We start from the raw sequence: 15,904 nt of genomic DNA on the forward strand, positions 1-15,904 counted from the left end.
CCAAGTCTGCACTGACCATGCAAACTGGGCCCAGAACTAGAGGCAGGTCTGTGCAGACAGCAGAGATAAATCCTTTGTATCTTTATATGGAACTGGAGGTTTTGAAAAATGTTCCTTGGATGTTTTAAAACGCTTTATATAATCCGCAATTCTAGGCAGCCAGCATATAAACTCGGTGCTTTATAACACAAGAGCTTCATAAAGGAGGAACAACATTCATTCAGTGAGCGACACAAATTGATTCAAACTGGACATAAAGCTCAGAAGGAAAATGCACCACCTTCAGCTGGTAATTTCTATTAAAAAAAATAAAGAGGATCTTTGGGATGGGTCATTGGAATAAGAATATCGGTGCACATGCCAAGAATTTATGTGCAGCAGAGAGATTACAGGAAGTACTTGATCATTCATCAATGCGAAAGCACAGAGGAGCTTGCAAAGTGATACCCAGTTCTTCATACGAACTCTGCAATGGAATCCACCCAATTCTATTTGCAAAAAGAGAAAAAAATAAAAGTCCTTGGTGCAGTGTGTAGAAAACAAAAACTTATTTGAAGAGATACTTAATCTGTCACTATTGTAGGTTAATAAAAATAATTACTAGGTAAATACCCATTAGTTAGATACTTATGATAATTTAATCAAGACTACAGTTTCTTATTTTAAGAAATTGCACTCTCTACATAGACAAAGTTTAAAAATTCAGATTGTGTGGTTCTTAATGCTGATTTTTTTTTTTCCTTTTTAGAAAAGTATCTGACAAAATATTCTTACATTTAATGCATCTCTACACTAAAACTAATTTGATCTGCAATATACTGTATTTATAGAAATAAGGCAGTCATTCAAGCCTATCTTCCCGCAAGAAGTGGAATACATTTTTAAACTGAGCAAGTGGGTTTAAAATAAAAGTGATGCGACACAAGACCTTGACGACTGCCCACAAGCAACAATGCGGACCTCCGGAGAATCTAATAGATTTCTCCCATTTCCCCCATGCAATTGTGCATCCAATCTACTGAGGGGAGGTGCCAAACACGGAGCCCATGGATAGGAATAAACAGAGTGAGAGGGCCACCCAGTGGCCAGTGCTGGCAAGTGACTGGAGAGAGACTACTTGCACAGTGTGGCCTGCCAGGCAAAGCGCAGGTTGGCCTGAAAAATGGGAATTGTGCCTTTATTTATATAGTGAAGACAAACACTTTTTGCAAGGTGCATTCTCATTCCTTCCCCCCCAAATGGTGCTGATATCCCTTGGCTTCGATCCAACTGCCTCTGTGGAGAGCAGGACAGATGAACAATCACTTAGCAATTAAGAATACACCAGTGCATTTGACAGTAGTACACATGTAGATTACACAATTTGCACAGAACTGTTGAGAGAGAGAGAGCGAGGGGGAGGGGGGGGGGGGGGGGGGGGGGGGGAGAGAAGAGAGAGAGAGAGAGAGAGTGAGGGAGAGAGAGAAAAACATAAATATGAGCTTTCTGATCATGCAACGCAAGTGTTTCTGTCTTTTTTGTTTCCGTCAAGAAGTGTGCAGTGACGTTTCCAGTCATTCGGAATTATGGTCCAGAATATCCAATGGATGTCTTTTGGCCATCAGGATGATCCTCTGCTCCTCTCTTCTGTCGCAACCAAAGTTCCCGGTAGCAAATGACACCCGAAAGCAAACATCCTCCCCACTAACCCCCCCCCCCCCCGCCGCAGTCACACAAAAGCCAAAAGTTCACCAGTGAAATCTGTCGGCGTCACATTCGGTAAATGTGCTTCAAAACTGGCTATTGGAGCGGTCTTATGAATAAATGGTGATCACTTCACTGCCGCCACCTCGCACCATCAACACTCTGTTCAAGCCCTCGGTCAGCACCTCTAGGAACTCCATATCTGTCGAGCTTCAAGTCAAGGGTGTACAATTCTCGGTAAAACTAGGTGAAGAGTGCAATTGGAACGCGGTTGGGGGCAGGGTCAAAGAGAAGGATTAAAGATGTAAGGAGATTTGAATAAACTATCTTGCAGGGTTTGGCAGTATCCCGTAGACCAGTGTTTTTCAAACTTTTTTGCCGGGACCCATTTTTATCAACCGGCCATCCTTCTGAGGCCCACGCCGGCCGATCTTTGCAACCCACCATTTTCTCTTACCTTTAATACGAGAGGTGAGCCTGGGCTTATATTCTCTAGTCTGGAGTAGCAAAGAATGAAAAATTACCTAATCGAAACAGGCATTATTCTCTCAGGACGCTGCAGAGCAGATGCAGAATGTAAGTTTCCTCAGATGGGCGGTTTACCCCCTGGGGATATGGTCTGCAAATTACAATGCAATGATTTTAGACATAGATGAGGAGGAATTACTTAACTCAAAGTATTGTGAATCTTTCTAATGTCTAAAATTCACTATCAAAGAGTTCTGCAGGCCCAGCCATTGAGCATATTCAAGACAGATGCAGGAAGACTGAATTGAATTTAAAAAAAAATCTTCTCCTGGGTCAGCGCGCTGATGTCAGGAGGAGGCGGTGTTTCTCTCAGGGCTCTGGGCATGCGCACTGATGAGCGGGCACGCATGTGCAGCGGGACCGCATTTTTAAAGCTGCTCGCAGCCGGCATTCTTAGAAGCCAGCTGCTGGGGGCCGTCTCGCCTGAATTCATGCAATCAGGAATGCTGCAATGGATGGCTCCACGGGGCAGCACGGTGGCCTAGTGGTTAGCACAACCGCCTCACGGCGCTGAGGTCCCAGGTTCGATCCCGGCTCTGGGTCACTGTCCGTGTGGAGTTTGCATATTCTCCCCGTGTCTGCGTGGGTATCGCCCCCACAACCCAAAAATGTGCAGAGTAGGTGGATTGGCCACGCTAAATTGCCCCTTAATTGGAAAAAATAATTGGGCAATCTAAATTAAAAAAAAAAAAAAAATGGATGGCTCCACAACCCTCCCGACACCCGCCCGCGACCCATACGCGGGTCGCGACACCAACTTTGAAAGTGCCTGCCATAGACACTTTGAAGCTGAGAATTCAGACATGCAGTCCTCCCTTCACTTTATAGCATTCTTCAATATAAATATGGCAGCGAGTGGAGACTCCAATCACATTTTCCTGGCACCAATCCTTGCTCACCTCTCATTGATTTAGGTGTATGGGCAGCATGACTAAACAAATCGGGTCCAAACAACCCACAGAGATCAGGGTTCTATTGTTCCAACGCCCTTCAAAGGATTCATTCCCTTCATGCATTTAAATTCAAAAAAGTGTTTTATTACGCATCATCCCAGGTTGCATAAGATCTACTAGCAATTAACTTGCATAAATTCAAAATACTGAAATTACTAAAAAGATCATGTCAGGCACCAACTATAAACTTTCAAGTATTTAAATGCAGTTAAAATTCTCAGAATACGCAAGCGAGAGATATCAGGAGAAGGACTGCAGATTACAGCTGGCCAGGTTTAGTAAAGGCAAATAATACTCTCTTTAGAGTAGTCATGAGGAGAATCGTTATTTTACACCCAGATCTTTGGCTGCGCTTGTCTTTCCTAGCGGACAGCTGCTTGGCTCTTTTAAACAGGCAAGAAAAATTACAAGTCAGAGACTGGGTACAAATGGAGGAGGCCTCCTGTTAAGGAATGACTCTCAGTGCTCTGGCCACAGCAGCACTCCCATCCTAAAGAAGATACACAATGAGCCCAGTGATAGCGGCCATGCTGAGCACATGGACCCAGCTGAGAGAACACTTCAGGATAGCCAAAATGTCCCCCATATGTGGCAATCACAAATTCCCCCCCCCCCCCCCCGAGCCATGCTGGATAACACCTTCAAAAAAGATGGAGGCGGGACCAGGGCACACTGACAGTCGGGGACTTCTACGTAGGGCGCACTGGACGAACTGACGAGGAAGTGGAAACTAGCTGATGGAAGGAACGTGGGGAAACCACAAGAGAGCATCCTCCCCCACCTCTTTTTTATCATTCTTTCCAGAAAATGAAAGAAACACACAGCCAAAGCCGGGGGGGGGGGGGGGGGGGAGAGAGAGAAGAGAACCTCTGTATAATAAAGGAAATTAGCGCGGGCAAGGTGATGTGTATATACACAACTGTTTATAAATATGAGAAATGTCAATAAAAATACTTTTTTTAAATGTCAGAGACAATTAAGAAACTCTGTTTCCTTTAGAAAGCCAGGCCACTCCTTCATAGCTCGTCATCTCAGAGCGGAACTCTTCAAGGAGATGAGTGGCGACTTGCCCAGGAACAGGAGCTATATCCAGTAAAGATGGCACAACAAAATCAAAAAACAAGTATTCTTGTCAAAAATCTAGTTAGCCATCAACTTCAAAATGTGACACCACTTTGAAAGGCTGAAATGAGGAGGAGAGGAAACCATCAAAATATGGATAACAAGGAGGCGAGGAAGGGGAGTTGAGTGAACAACAGTTGCACTAGACGAGGGTCTGGGGGAGCAAGAGATGGGCCAGTTCGATAAGCTCAGCTCAGTGAGAGGATGGGGAAAATTGGAATGCAGAAAGCAGAGGTAGAGCAGAGTCCGGGTAGGTGGAGCTGGGGAAGGTTTCATTGATGGTCAAGGGAATAATGTGGGACACTCAGCTGAAGCAGAAATAATGCTCTCTAACTTGGTGACAAGCTTGTCCAGGAGCTCTTCGCATTCATTAGTGGTGAGGGTGGAGGGGGCTGGTGTCAGAGGATTAGTGAAATGTTTGTCAGTTGAGAACATAAGCTCTGGAGGATATGTTGGACCAATGGAGTTCAAAAGTGGCTAAAAAGCCAAGGAGAGAAACACGAGAGACAGAATCTCATGCGTGACACGACGTGTGCATTCAACGGGTGGAACTGGGAGTGGCCATGATTCTTGATCCCGCCGAGATCAATTCCGAACTCGCTAACGTGGTAGTCAGAGTACAACATGGTCACATTCGGCTAACAGGGTCGGTAGGGATGGGCGAACAGTGGGTGCCTTGTCCAATGGTGGTTCAAAGGTGGCATGCAGAGGCCACAGAGACATCACCACTTGCAGAACGGCCAGTGCTGGTAGACACAGCAGGCAAGAGGGAAATTTCAGCAGCCAGCAAGAGAATAGTAGTGTCCTGAAAGCTCCACACTGTGCTGAGCCCAACACAGAAAATATTCTTTCAAAACCCCACCTGAACTCACTCCCTAAAACTCCCAACTCCTCATCCAACATTTGCTCCATTCCCCTTTTCTCCTACCCTTGAATCTAAAAGGTTAAGGGTTGGTGGGATACACACCTGACATGGGTGCAAGCCCACCCAAGGGACAGAGACAGAAAGATTGAAAATTTCAGGAGTGAAAAGCCTATTGCATAATCAAAGACAATGATGCACTGTGCGATGTAGCATTTAAAAAATAAAATAAATCTTCCAATCAGATTAGAAATAAAATGTCATCTCCCCACACTTATTCTTCATCATAATGCACAATCTGTAGGAGCTGACATGGAAAGGATACAGTTTTCATCCCCTTGTCGGTTCTTGGGGGGACCTGGCATGTTCAGTAACACGAGTCTGGCATCCTGGGACTTGTTAACAACAACTTCATTGAGTCTCACTGCAGTGTGCATCCGCCGAACATTGGACTGATTGCTGAAAGAGGGGAAAATTGAAAGATGTGCAACTCGGGTCAAGGGATCAGAATAGCAGTCGGGATGAGGTCATCATTCTCGTAACCTCCCTGCTTTAACTAGGTTAAAGTGGAAAATCACCAGGGAAACATTTAGAAAAGCTATTTGAATTTATTACAAGCTATCTTAAAGAAGTTATGTATTTTAAGGAAAAGAACACATCCAAGCTGGTCATATCATGTTCCCTGCATCTAAATTCACTGAAACGCATCTTGGCTGTTTTAAGAACGAGGTTAAAAACAAAAGATGCAATGCAATCGTTACAGTTTAGATATTTCAAACACTTTCTCCCTCACAATAATCAGTTCTCGTCAGTGCTCTAGTGGGGTCACAAATTTTGATTTGCCATATCCCCCCCTCCTGTTTTCTTGGTGTCAGCTACCTCGGTAAACAATTCGGGACATATCACATTCTGCTCCATGTGGGCCTCCATAACCCATGGATCTAACTCGAGGATACAACCCGAATTGGATACTTTCATCTTTTACTTATTCATTTCGTCAATTTCTTGAGGGGAGACAGAGAGAGCAATCTTGGTAGATTGAGACTTTCTAAATCCGGTAGCACAGGGGCAGCACAGTGGTTAGCACATTTGCTTCACAGCTCCAGGGTTCCAGGTTCGCTTCCCGACTTGGGTCACTGTCTGTGTGGAGTCTGCACTTTCTCCCCGTGTCTGCGTGGGTTTCCTCCAGGCGCTCTGGTTTCCTCCCACAGTCTAAAAATGTGCAGGTTAGGTGGATTGGCCATGGTAAATTGCCCTTAGTGTCTAAAGATGTTAGATGGTGTTACTGGGTTACGTGGATAAGATGGAGGTGTGGGCTTGGGTAGGGTGATCTTTCCATGGGCAGGTGCAGACAATATGGTTCGAATGGCTTCCTTCTGCACTGTAAATTCTATGATTCCCTCAATATGTTTTTGCTCAACAAATGGAAATGGACATCCTTATTTAAAAATGAGAACACCAATAGCTTCATCTGCAAACATATTGCGTTAATGGAGGTGGAAGTGGACGAGGAGAGCACAAGTCTCCACTGGTGGGAGCAACTTCCAACGTTGACCAAAGGGAAAAACACCTCACCCAGTCACTGCCCAGATAGAGAGACAAAGGGCGCAATCTTCCAAAAAGGGAACAAAGTCCCCTTGCAAACGTGTTTAGCCGTGTGTTTCCCGGCACTCGCAGTGTCGCGAAATACATCGCAATTCTACGCTATTCGCTAGGGGCCGCACATAGCCACATATTGTTTTACAATGGGGAGCTCTGCTTGTCGGAACTTCCCATTGTAGCGAGAGATTGGGGTGCCTTTCAAATATTGCGTTGAACCTCGCGAGGTTTGGCGAGCTGGGTGGATCCTGGGAGCGGGATCTCCTGGCTTTCACCGGCTGCGCCGTGGCGAGATGCTTTTCTGGCGCAGCGTGAATGGAAGATTGCGCCCAAAAAAGTCAAAGAACCATCTACAAATACAAACACACCATAAGGAGTACAGATCAAATTGAAATTAAAATATGACTTACAGGTTTCCCCATTCTCTGAAACAACAAAAGGAAAGAAAAACAACAGTTACTGCATGGTTCAAATATCAAAGCTGTTTATTCCTAATTTCACAAAGAGTCCAGAGAATGTAATTTCAAAATTACATTATGAAAATATTACCCATAAAAAGGTTACAGGACGTCATAATGCAATACATTGATTCCACAATACCTCAGACGCTTCAAATTGTTTCCTGGCATGGCTAACGTTCGGCTCATTGTGATTTGCAAGTACCCTTGATTGACAGTGATGTGACAAATCAGAAAGCGGCAGGTTTTAACTCGGGGTGGGAAACCACTTAGGTGGTAGGTTGCCATGGTAATCTTAACCTCCAGTTAAATACCACTGATCCACTCCTATTCCAGGAATGGGCCAAAAGCAGGCAGCCAGCAGGTGAAGATCAAGTGCGTGCTGGTGATCCTCTGATTTCTACTCGACTAGCAAGGACAGAATATGGAGAGAGTCTCACATATAGAAGTGAAATAGTCATGTCTGAGCTATTGCGTGAACTCAAATATTTTCTGTGCTCAGTGACTAATGACTGTAATTAGAATGCCTAGAAATGGTTTTGCAGCATCTGCTAGGGTAACTATTTCAAAGGTATTTGGGGCAAATTTGTTTTAATTCACAGTGTTCTGGTGTTAGCTGAATATCTTCTTAGCAGAATAAGGCTAATCTATATGGTCGGGACCTGCACGTGATTCAGTCCCAAACTATGTGGTCGATTATTAATGTCCTTAGAGCAGTAAGGGATGGACATTACACATGGTCTCAGTCACCCAGATCCAACCAGGATTACTACTCTAGCACCAATTAAGCTAACACCAATTAAAATCCACCTGACTTTTCGGTTTAACTGCCCTTAGGTCTTCACGTCCATGAATAGCTGACAAGTCAGAAGGGCTGAAGGATAATACCACTGATGATCACGGATTTGCTGGACAATAAGCACATCTAAACTTGCCAGTTTTCAGCTATCCAACCCTCCATTTGAATGCTGGCCACACTTTGCAGTTATGAATTAAAATTCATTAAGGACGCGTTACTTTATTTGTTCTGAGCTATTTGAGTGGCCGGCCCTTACGCTGTGGTCACATGAACACAACCCAAGTGTCCCAGTTCTCATAGAATTTACAGTGCAGAGGGAAGCCATTCGGCCCAGCGAGTCCACACCGGCCCTTGCAAAGAGCACCCTACTTAAGCCCGCACCACCATCCTATCCCCGTAACCTAGTAACCCCACTTAAACTTTTTTGGACACCAAGGTCAATTAGGCATGGCGAATCCACCTAACCTGCACATCTTTGAACTGTGGGAGGAAACCGGAGGAAACGCATGCAGACACGGAGAGAACGTGCAGACTCCTCACTGGCAGTGACCCAAGCTGGGAATCAAACCTGGGACCCTGGAGCTGTAAATCAACTGTGCTAACCACTGTGCTACCATGCTGTCCAGTTAGATGAGAAGCAAAGGGGACCTAATAGTTAAACTACATTGGGGCCACTCTCTTTTGTCCAATCACTCGAATGACAGCAGTCAGTTTAAATGTGCATCAGTTGCTGGGGGCTAGCAAGGGAGTTTGGTTCTCTGATGCCTTGTCATCCAACAAGACTTGGACCATTTGTTTCTGCGAACCGCCTGGAGCAGACCTCCGAACTGTGCGGGGAATTTAAGTCACGTTTCAGATTACACATCAACGGAACACACTTCACAGAAAAGCTGTGAGGCTGAACGTGACATGCTCATTTAAAAATAAAACTGAAATCAACTTACGGTTTCATGTTAAAAATGTCTCTCACACCTTCGGGTGATAACGATTCTTTATTTCTGTTCTTTTCTGCACTGATTTTCTCTTTGGTCCAGGTCATGTGCACTCCTTCGGGAGCAAGTGAAACCTTGGCAGCAGCAGAGGAGTGAGCAGCAGCGTTCCTGTCATGTATCAGTTGGGCCTGAGGGAGGTCAAAAGGGGACAACAGTCACCAAATCGCTGCAACCCAAATTACACAGAACCATGCGAAGAAAATAAAAATAGTCACTTCAATTGTCCTTGAATCTGGGCCAATACCACCAAGACCACATTTACCGTCTGTCCCTATCTTCCCTGTGGGCAATAGAAGTCACTGGAGTCGCATGTAGGCGTGGATCAGAGACAACCAAGTTCCCTTCTTCAAATGGCCTCAGTCAACCAGTTGGGATTTTACACAAAAACAAAACCCCAGCTACCGCTGCAGCCATTTTTTATCTGCTGCCAGTCCACAATTACCAGACACAGTAGTTTAATTTGCCATGGTTGAGCTCCTGATCTCAATGCCGCCCCATTGTCACCGCCTGGCATCAACGTATTCGAGTCATGCTAATGGGCACCCATCTTGGGTATGTTGTAGGAAATCAAACACTGATCATGCAGTTCAATCAAAAAAGGGCAAAAGCGAAAGTAAGGGACAGGAACACAGCTTCTCGCTACCTGAAGTTCTGTTGTAGAGAAACAACAGACAAAGCAGATTCAGAAACGGTATAGTGGACATCTACAAGATGGGCTGAAGAGCAAATAACGACCCCCTCTTGATCACAGATTCGCACAGTACAAAAAGGAGGCCATTCAATGCCTGTGACAGCATTTGGAAATAGCTCTCCGAACAGTGCCAACTCGCCGGCTGTTTTCCCTGCAATAGTAAATATCCAATTCCCTTCTAAAAGTTACAATTGAATCTGCTTCCATCACACTTCCATCGGAAATCATTGTCATGGTGTGTCATCCACAGTTTTTTGTTTTGAGTGTTCACAAGGCCAAGAGCATCTGCTTTGGGGTATGGAATATATTTCCTACTTCCACAACCTGTGTGAATATGCACTCCCATGTCAGCCACAATACAGCCCGGTGCAATAATAAATATATTATCCTTCAACATCGAGCCTTAATTCCAACCTCTAAACATTATCTACTACAGCACCAATATGAAGTCTTCCATCACAGAATCTTTTAAACATACCTTATTAAGCACCCAAGCACTGACAATTTAATGAAATTAGTAATAGGTTACTGAACTACACACACTGGAAACTTGGCAGAGATTATTCTAACTACTTCTTCTCTTCACCCTCCTATCCTTTCCAAAGGTTTCAACTCCTTGCTGCAGCACTTGTAACCCAACCAAGGCAATAACTTGCCCAGTAGGCTATTATGTGAGCCTGGACAGCAAGTTACCAGGTTAATCCACAGCAAGGGCAATCATTTGATGTTCAAACATGCCCTAATTTAAATTTTACACCTGAAATGCCAGCAGTGATCACAGGTCAGTGAACACGAGATGGAAAATGGCTGGTTTTGTTTCTCACTAACCCACGAGGCACTGAAGCCAATTGTAGCACCCCGGCTTCTGGGCTTATTAAGATCAGCTAACTTGGTCTGAGACTTCCCTGCTCTATAGGAGTTCTCCTAATCAGTGGGTGAACTCATTAAGGATGCAGAACATTTCCTTAAAGTCTTGCTCTCAATTGTAGTGATCTCTATATGTGCATGTACATAAGGGGTTAATGTGTGATCAGTAGCACCACATGATCACTAGGGGGCCGGATCAACAGGGCTATAAAAAGCAACCACATTGTGTCTCTCCCTCTCTCTTGGGTGTACTGTGACCAGGGCAGTATCAGCTTAGTTCAGATGGCTAGCGGAGTTACATATAGTTACTGCAGTTAGATCTTGTCAACCTTACCACTAGTATCAAAGTTAAAGTAAAGAACTCATGCAATTATAGTTACTCAATAAACCTTTTGTTACTACTGGACGAGTTTGAGTCTTCTTCAGTAAGATTCAGAAGACCTCATTAACCAAGGATTGAGTAGCACATGTTACCTACCACACAGGTAACAAAACATCAACCAATGGAGGAGATTTTAATCCCATCAATTTAGATGGAATCAAATCCCAAACGTGGAAGAGGAACCTTCAACCTCTCAGCATGATCCGTGACTTCAAACTGTCTTCTTCAAAGCTGCTCATCAAACTTTAAGCATGCAAATTTGATGACACAAGTATGGGCTGGTTGCTTGGCAGGCGAGATGTACTTTCTTTTCTAAATATAAGATTTAGATCAACTTAACCCTTGATTAGTCAGTGCACCAAGATAGACAGCAGTAACTTTTAGTTCAGGAAGGAATAAAACATTTCATATTTGGCAGAAAAGTTGGATGATGCAAGACACAAAATATTATGCCTGCCAATCTTTTTGTTTCTTTACTTTCCCCAGTGTCATCCTGTTACGATCCCAGTGGACGGGATGGTCCCAGAATGGAAACCTAGCTCAAAAAAACATTACTTTTCCTTGTTATGAAACATGGGGGAACAGAGTCACAGGATCTCAAATTAGTTTTAACAAGTAAAAAAACATTTAAACATAAAATGTTGGGATTATGATACAATACTCCTTTTACTTCTCCCATAGCTTCACAAATACACTGAGGTATTAAGGTGAACATGGGTTACACCATATATCTAAAGCTACAATGGTCTCGGCAATACAAAGTCCTTTAAACACACAGGCTGGCGGTGTCAAAACTCAGCCAACTCAGTTCTAAACCCAAGTTAGTGTCAGTGGATTTCTCCTCAGAAACCTCCCAAATCGGGCAGCCCGGTGGCGCAGTGGTTAGCATTGCTGCCTTACGGCACTGAGGTCTCAGGTTCAATCCTGGGCTTTGGGTCACTGTCTATGTGCCGTTTGCACTTTCTCCCTGCGTTTGCGGGGGTTTCGCCCCTAAAAGATGTGCAGGGTAAGTGGATTGACAACGCTAAATTGTCCCTTAATTGGAATAAAATGAATTGGGTAATCTAAATTTGTTAAAAAAAGAAACCTCCCAAATCATTGTCACATGGGAGTTTTCAAACTCCACTCCCAAAATACATGCTGTAAAATTGTCTTTCACAACAATGCTTTCCATCAGGGATTTGCATTCCAAAATCCATTCCAGGTTTTCCAAATGATATTTTTAGTCAAAGCTTCCATTGCACTTCTAACACCAAATCCAGTATCACAGTTTTACAACTCCCCATTAGGATTTGTTTGTCTTATTTTATAAATTTAGAATACCCAATTCATTTTTTCCCCCAATTAAGGGGCAATTTAGCATGGCCAATCCACCTATCTGCACATCTTTGGGTTGTGGGAGTGAGGCCCATGCAGACACGGGGAGAATGTGCAAACTCCACACGGACAGTGACCTGGGGCCGGGATCGAACATGGGACCTCGGCGCCGTGAGGTTGCAGTGCTAGCCACTGTGCCACCGTACTGCCTAGAATTTGTTTGTCTTGACTGCTGTACAAACTGTTCACAATTTTCTTAACTCTCGATTCCCAGGCTCTTATTAAAATGGCATCAAACTTTTCATTTATCCCTGAGGTCTAGTTTCCCTCTTTAGCTCTGGTTACTGCAGCAGTCTCGTTCACTCACCACTTTGTCTGCTTCTCCCTTAAATTCCCCTGAACAATACTTTGGTCTCTGTTCTCTTAAAGAATGTCTCAAGAAGACTGAAGTTATATTCCAATTCCTTGGTTATCTGGGCTGTAATTAGTTCTTTGGGAAGTCTGCCACTTTGCAGCTCCCTTGTCTTGTCCAATCTTTCTTCTGGCAGAGCAGAGAGATAGCCATTCCTCGGTGACCACAAATTCGGTTAAAAACTAAAACTTCAAAGCCTTCTGACCTTAAAATGCCCCCTGTTGCTAAACAATGCCCATATGCCTCTACCTTTTCTCTACTCTTCACGCTATAACCGTCTCCACGCACAATAGGAATTGAAACCAACTCCCATACATGCAAATACCTTTGTCCAACATGAAACTACGGAACCCACTGTTCCGTGAACCCACGGAAGGCGATGGGCCCGGACGGGATCCCCTGGCCGTGCACTCGGAGCCTGCGCATACCAGCTGGCAGAGGTATCCCTACTCCACTCCGAGGTCCCCACCTGCTTCAAGAAGACCACCATCATACCGGTACCAAAGAAGAACCAGGCAACATGCCTCAATGACTACCGCCCGGTGGCCCTGACGTCAGTTGTAATGAAGTGCTTAGAGAGGCTGATCATGAAGCGCATCACCTCCATACTCCCGGAACGCCTTGACCCACGTAAATTCGCATACCGTCGCAACCGGTCCACATCAGACGCCATTTCCCTGGCCCTACACTCATCCCTAGAGCATCTCGAAAACAAGGACTCCTACATCAGACTCCTATTTATTGACTACAGCTCCGCCTTCAACACCATAATCCCAGACAAGCTCATATCAATGCTCCAAAACCTAGGACTTGGCTCTCCACTCTGCAACTGGATCCTTGACTTTCTGACCAACAGACCACAATCAGTAAGAATGAACACCAACACCTCCTCCACAATAGTCCTCAATATCGGTGCCCCGCAAGGCTGCGTACTTAGCCCCCTACTCTACTCCCTGTACACACACGACTGCGTGGCAAAACTTGGTTCCAACTCAATCTACAAGTTTGCTGACGATACGACCATAGTGGGCCGGATCTCGAATAACGACGAGTCCGAATACAGGAGGGAGATAGAGAACCTAGTGGAGTAGTGTAACGACAACAAATTCTCCCTCAATGCCAGCAAAACTAAAGAGCTGGTCATCGACTTCAGGAAGCAAAGTACTGTACATACCCCTGTCAGCATCAATGGGGCCGAGGTGGAGATGGTTAGCAGTTTCAAATTCCTAGGGTTGCACATCACCAAAAATCTGACCTGGTCCACTCACGTCGACGCTATCACCAAGAAAGCACAACAGCACCTATACTTCCTCAGGAAACTAAGGAAATTCGGCATGTCCACATTAACCCTTACCAACTTTTACAGATGCACTATAGAGAGCATCCTATCTGACTGCATCACAGCCTGGTATGGCAACTGCTCGGCCCAGGACCGCAAGGAACTTCAGAGAGTCGTGAATACCGCCCAGTCCATCACACGAACCTGCCTCCCATCCATGGGCTCCATCTACACCTCCCGCTGCCGGGGGAAAGCGGGCAGCATAATCAAGGATCCCTCCCACCCGGCTTACTCACTTTTCCAACTTCTTCCATCGGGCAGGAGATTCAGAAGTCTGAGAACACGCACAAACAGACTCAAAAACAGCTTCTTCCCCACTGTCACCAGACTCCTAAATGACCCTCTTATTGACTGACCTCATTAACACTACACCCTGTATGATTCAACCGATACCAATGCTTATGTAGTTACATTGTATATCTTGTGTTGCCCTATTATGTATTCTCATGTATTTTCTTGAATTTTGTTTAATTCCCTTTTCTTCCATGTACTGAATGATCTGTTGAGCTGCTTGCAGAAAAATACTTTTCACTGTACCTCAGTACACGTGACAATAAAAAAATCCAATCCAAACTAACTTCATGTTACACGGAATCATTAAATTAAACCCACTTAACACTATTCCTTATTTCAAATATTTACCAATACAAGTATAAATCCCTTAAAACTATCTTTGTTTTCCTAGCAATCCTCTTTTGCTTTGCATCACTACCCCTTTCACCATTTAATCTCTCCAGTCTGGCACCCTTTCCCTGCTTAAAACCTGCTTAAAACCTGTTGCATCTCTAACCTCTTTCAATTCTGACAAAAGATCCGCAACCTGAAGCACAAACTTAGTCAGATGCTGCCTGATCGGCTGAGTGTTTCCAGCATTTTCTCTTTTTATTGTTGTTGTAGTAATTTCATGTCATGGGGAAAACAGCTTTCAAATACAAAGCACTGAAAAGCTTTGCTGTCATTTTATTCTGTTGGTTAAAAAATAACCAGAAGTGGCCTTACGGCAGACGCAAACACTCCAGATCGTGTGATGTGGTTGCAGTGAAATGGAGGTTTGGGTTGCATTACTTTGAACGGAATTGAAGTTTGTAAACTTGCAATCACTGACTGACAAATAGCTGCTGTTGGTCTTGATGATGAGTCATCATTCGTGACAGTATCAGTATCACAGTGTGGTTAAGTGATGACAGGGATTAGTGACAACATGCATATCCCGCAACCGATGGTGAAGACAACCCTGTGAGGAAAGTTTATATTTTACTACAAGGCTACAATCATCAGAAAATAATCCCCCGCGTAGCAATATTCCAAAAATTCTAATTTTGGGGAAGAAAGAGTTGGTGACAAGTTTAATTAGGAACAAGGGGCGGGATTCTCTCAGTCTGGGGCTGGCCCTGAGAATCCCCACGAATCGCGCCAAGCAGTTCCGACACCGGCACCATTGGCGCGGCACCGGGTCGCGGGCTGCTCTACGTGGCCGGCACGCCGATTCTCGGGCCAGAATGGGCTGAGCGGCTGTCGTGGAAAGAACGGAGTCCCGCTGCCGCCGTTGTAGTCTCCTCTCAGCCGGTGGGAACTTAACGTTGAAGGGTCAGGTGTGTGTGTGCAGGTGTGTGTGTATATAGGTGTGTGTGTGTATATAGGTGTGTGTGTGTATATAGGTGTGTGTGTGCGGGTGTGTGTGTGCAGGTGGGTGTGTGTGTGTGTAGGTGTGTGTGTGTGTGTAGGGGTGTGTGTGTGTATGTGTATATAGGTGTGTGTGTGGGGTCTGTCTCTGGCCCCGGGGGCTCCGATGTGGCCTGGCCCGCAATTGGGATCCACCGATCGGCGGGCCGGCCTATCTGTCTCCCGGCCTCCTTTCTTCCGCGCCGGCATCTGTACTCCTGCACCATGTTGGGTCGGG

General features: G+C 45.0%; 1 protein-coding gene across 4 annotated transcripts in view; it reads right to left on the minus strand.

Moving 5' to 3' along the window:
* Positions 1 to 1,425: 1,425 nt before the first annotated feature.
* The window catches only part of LOC119965868 (solute carrier family 12 member 7-like), a 320,909-nt gene continuing 306,430 nt past the window's right edge, over positions 1,426 to 15,904 (minus strand). For all 4 annotated transcript variants that reach the window (XM_038796817.1, XM_038796813.1, XM_038796815.1 and 1 more), the window contains 4 exons: positions 8,949 to 9,124; positions 7,158 to 7,172; positions 5,474 to 5,607; positions 1,426 to 1,885 (listed from right to left, as the gene is read on the minus strand). In XM_038796817.1, coding sequence (XP_038652745.1) covers positions 1,794 to 1,885; positions 5,474 to 5,607; positions 7,158 to 7,172; positions 8,949 to 9,124 — 417 coding nt within the window. In that variant the 3' untranslated portion in view covers positions 1,426 to 1,793. The remainder of the gene's footprint in view (positions 1,886 to 5,473; positions 5,608 to 7,157; positions 7,173 to 8,948; positions 9,125 to 15,904) is intronic.

Source organism: Scyliorhinus canicula, chromosome 5, assembly GCF_902713615.1.
Source record: "Scyliorhinus canicula chromosome 5, sScyCan1.1, whole genome shotgun sequence".
Classification (NCBI taxonomy): domain Eukaryota; kingdom Metazoa; phylum Chordata; class Chondrichthyes; order Carcharhiniformes; family Scyliorhinidae; genus Scyliorhinus; species Scyliorhinus canicula.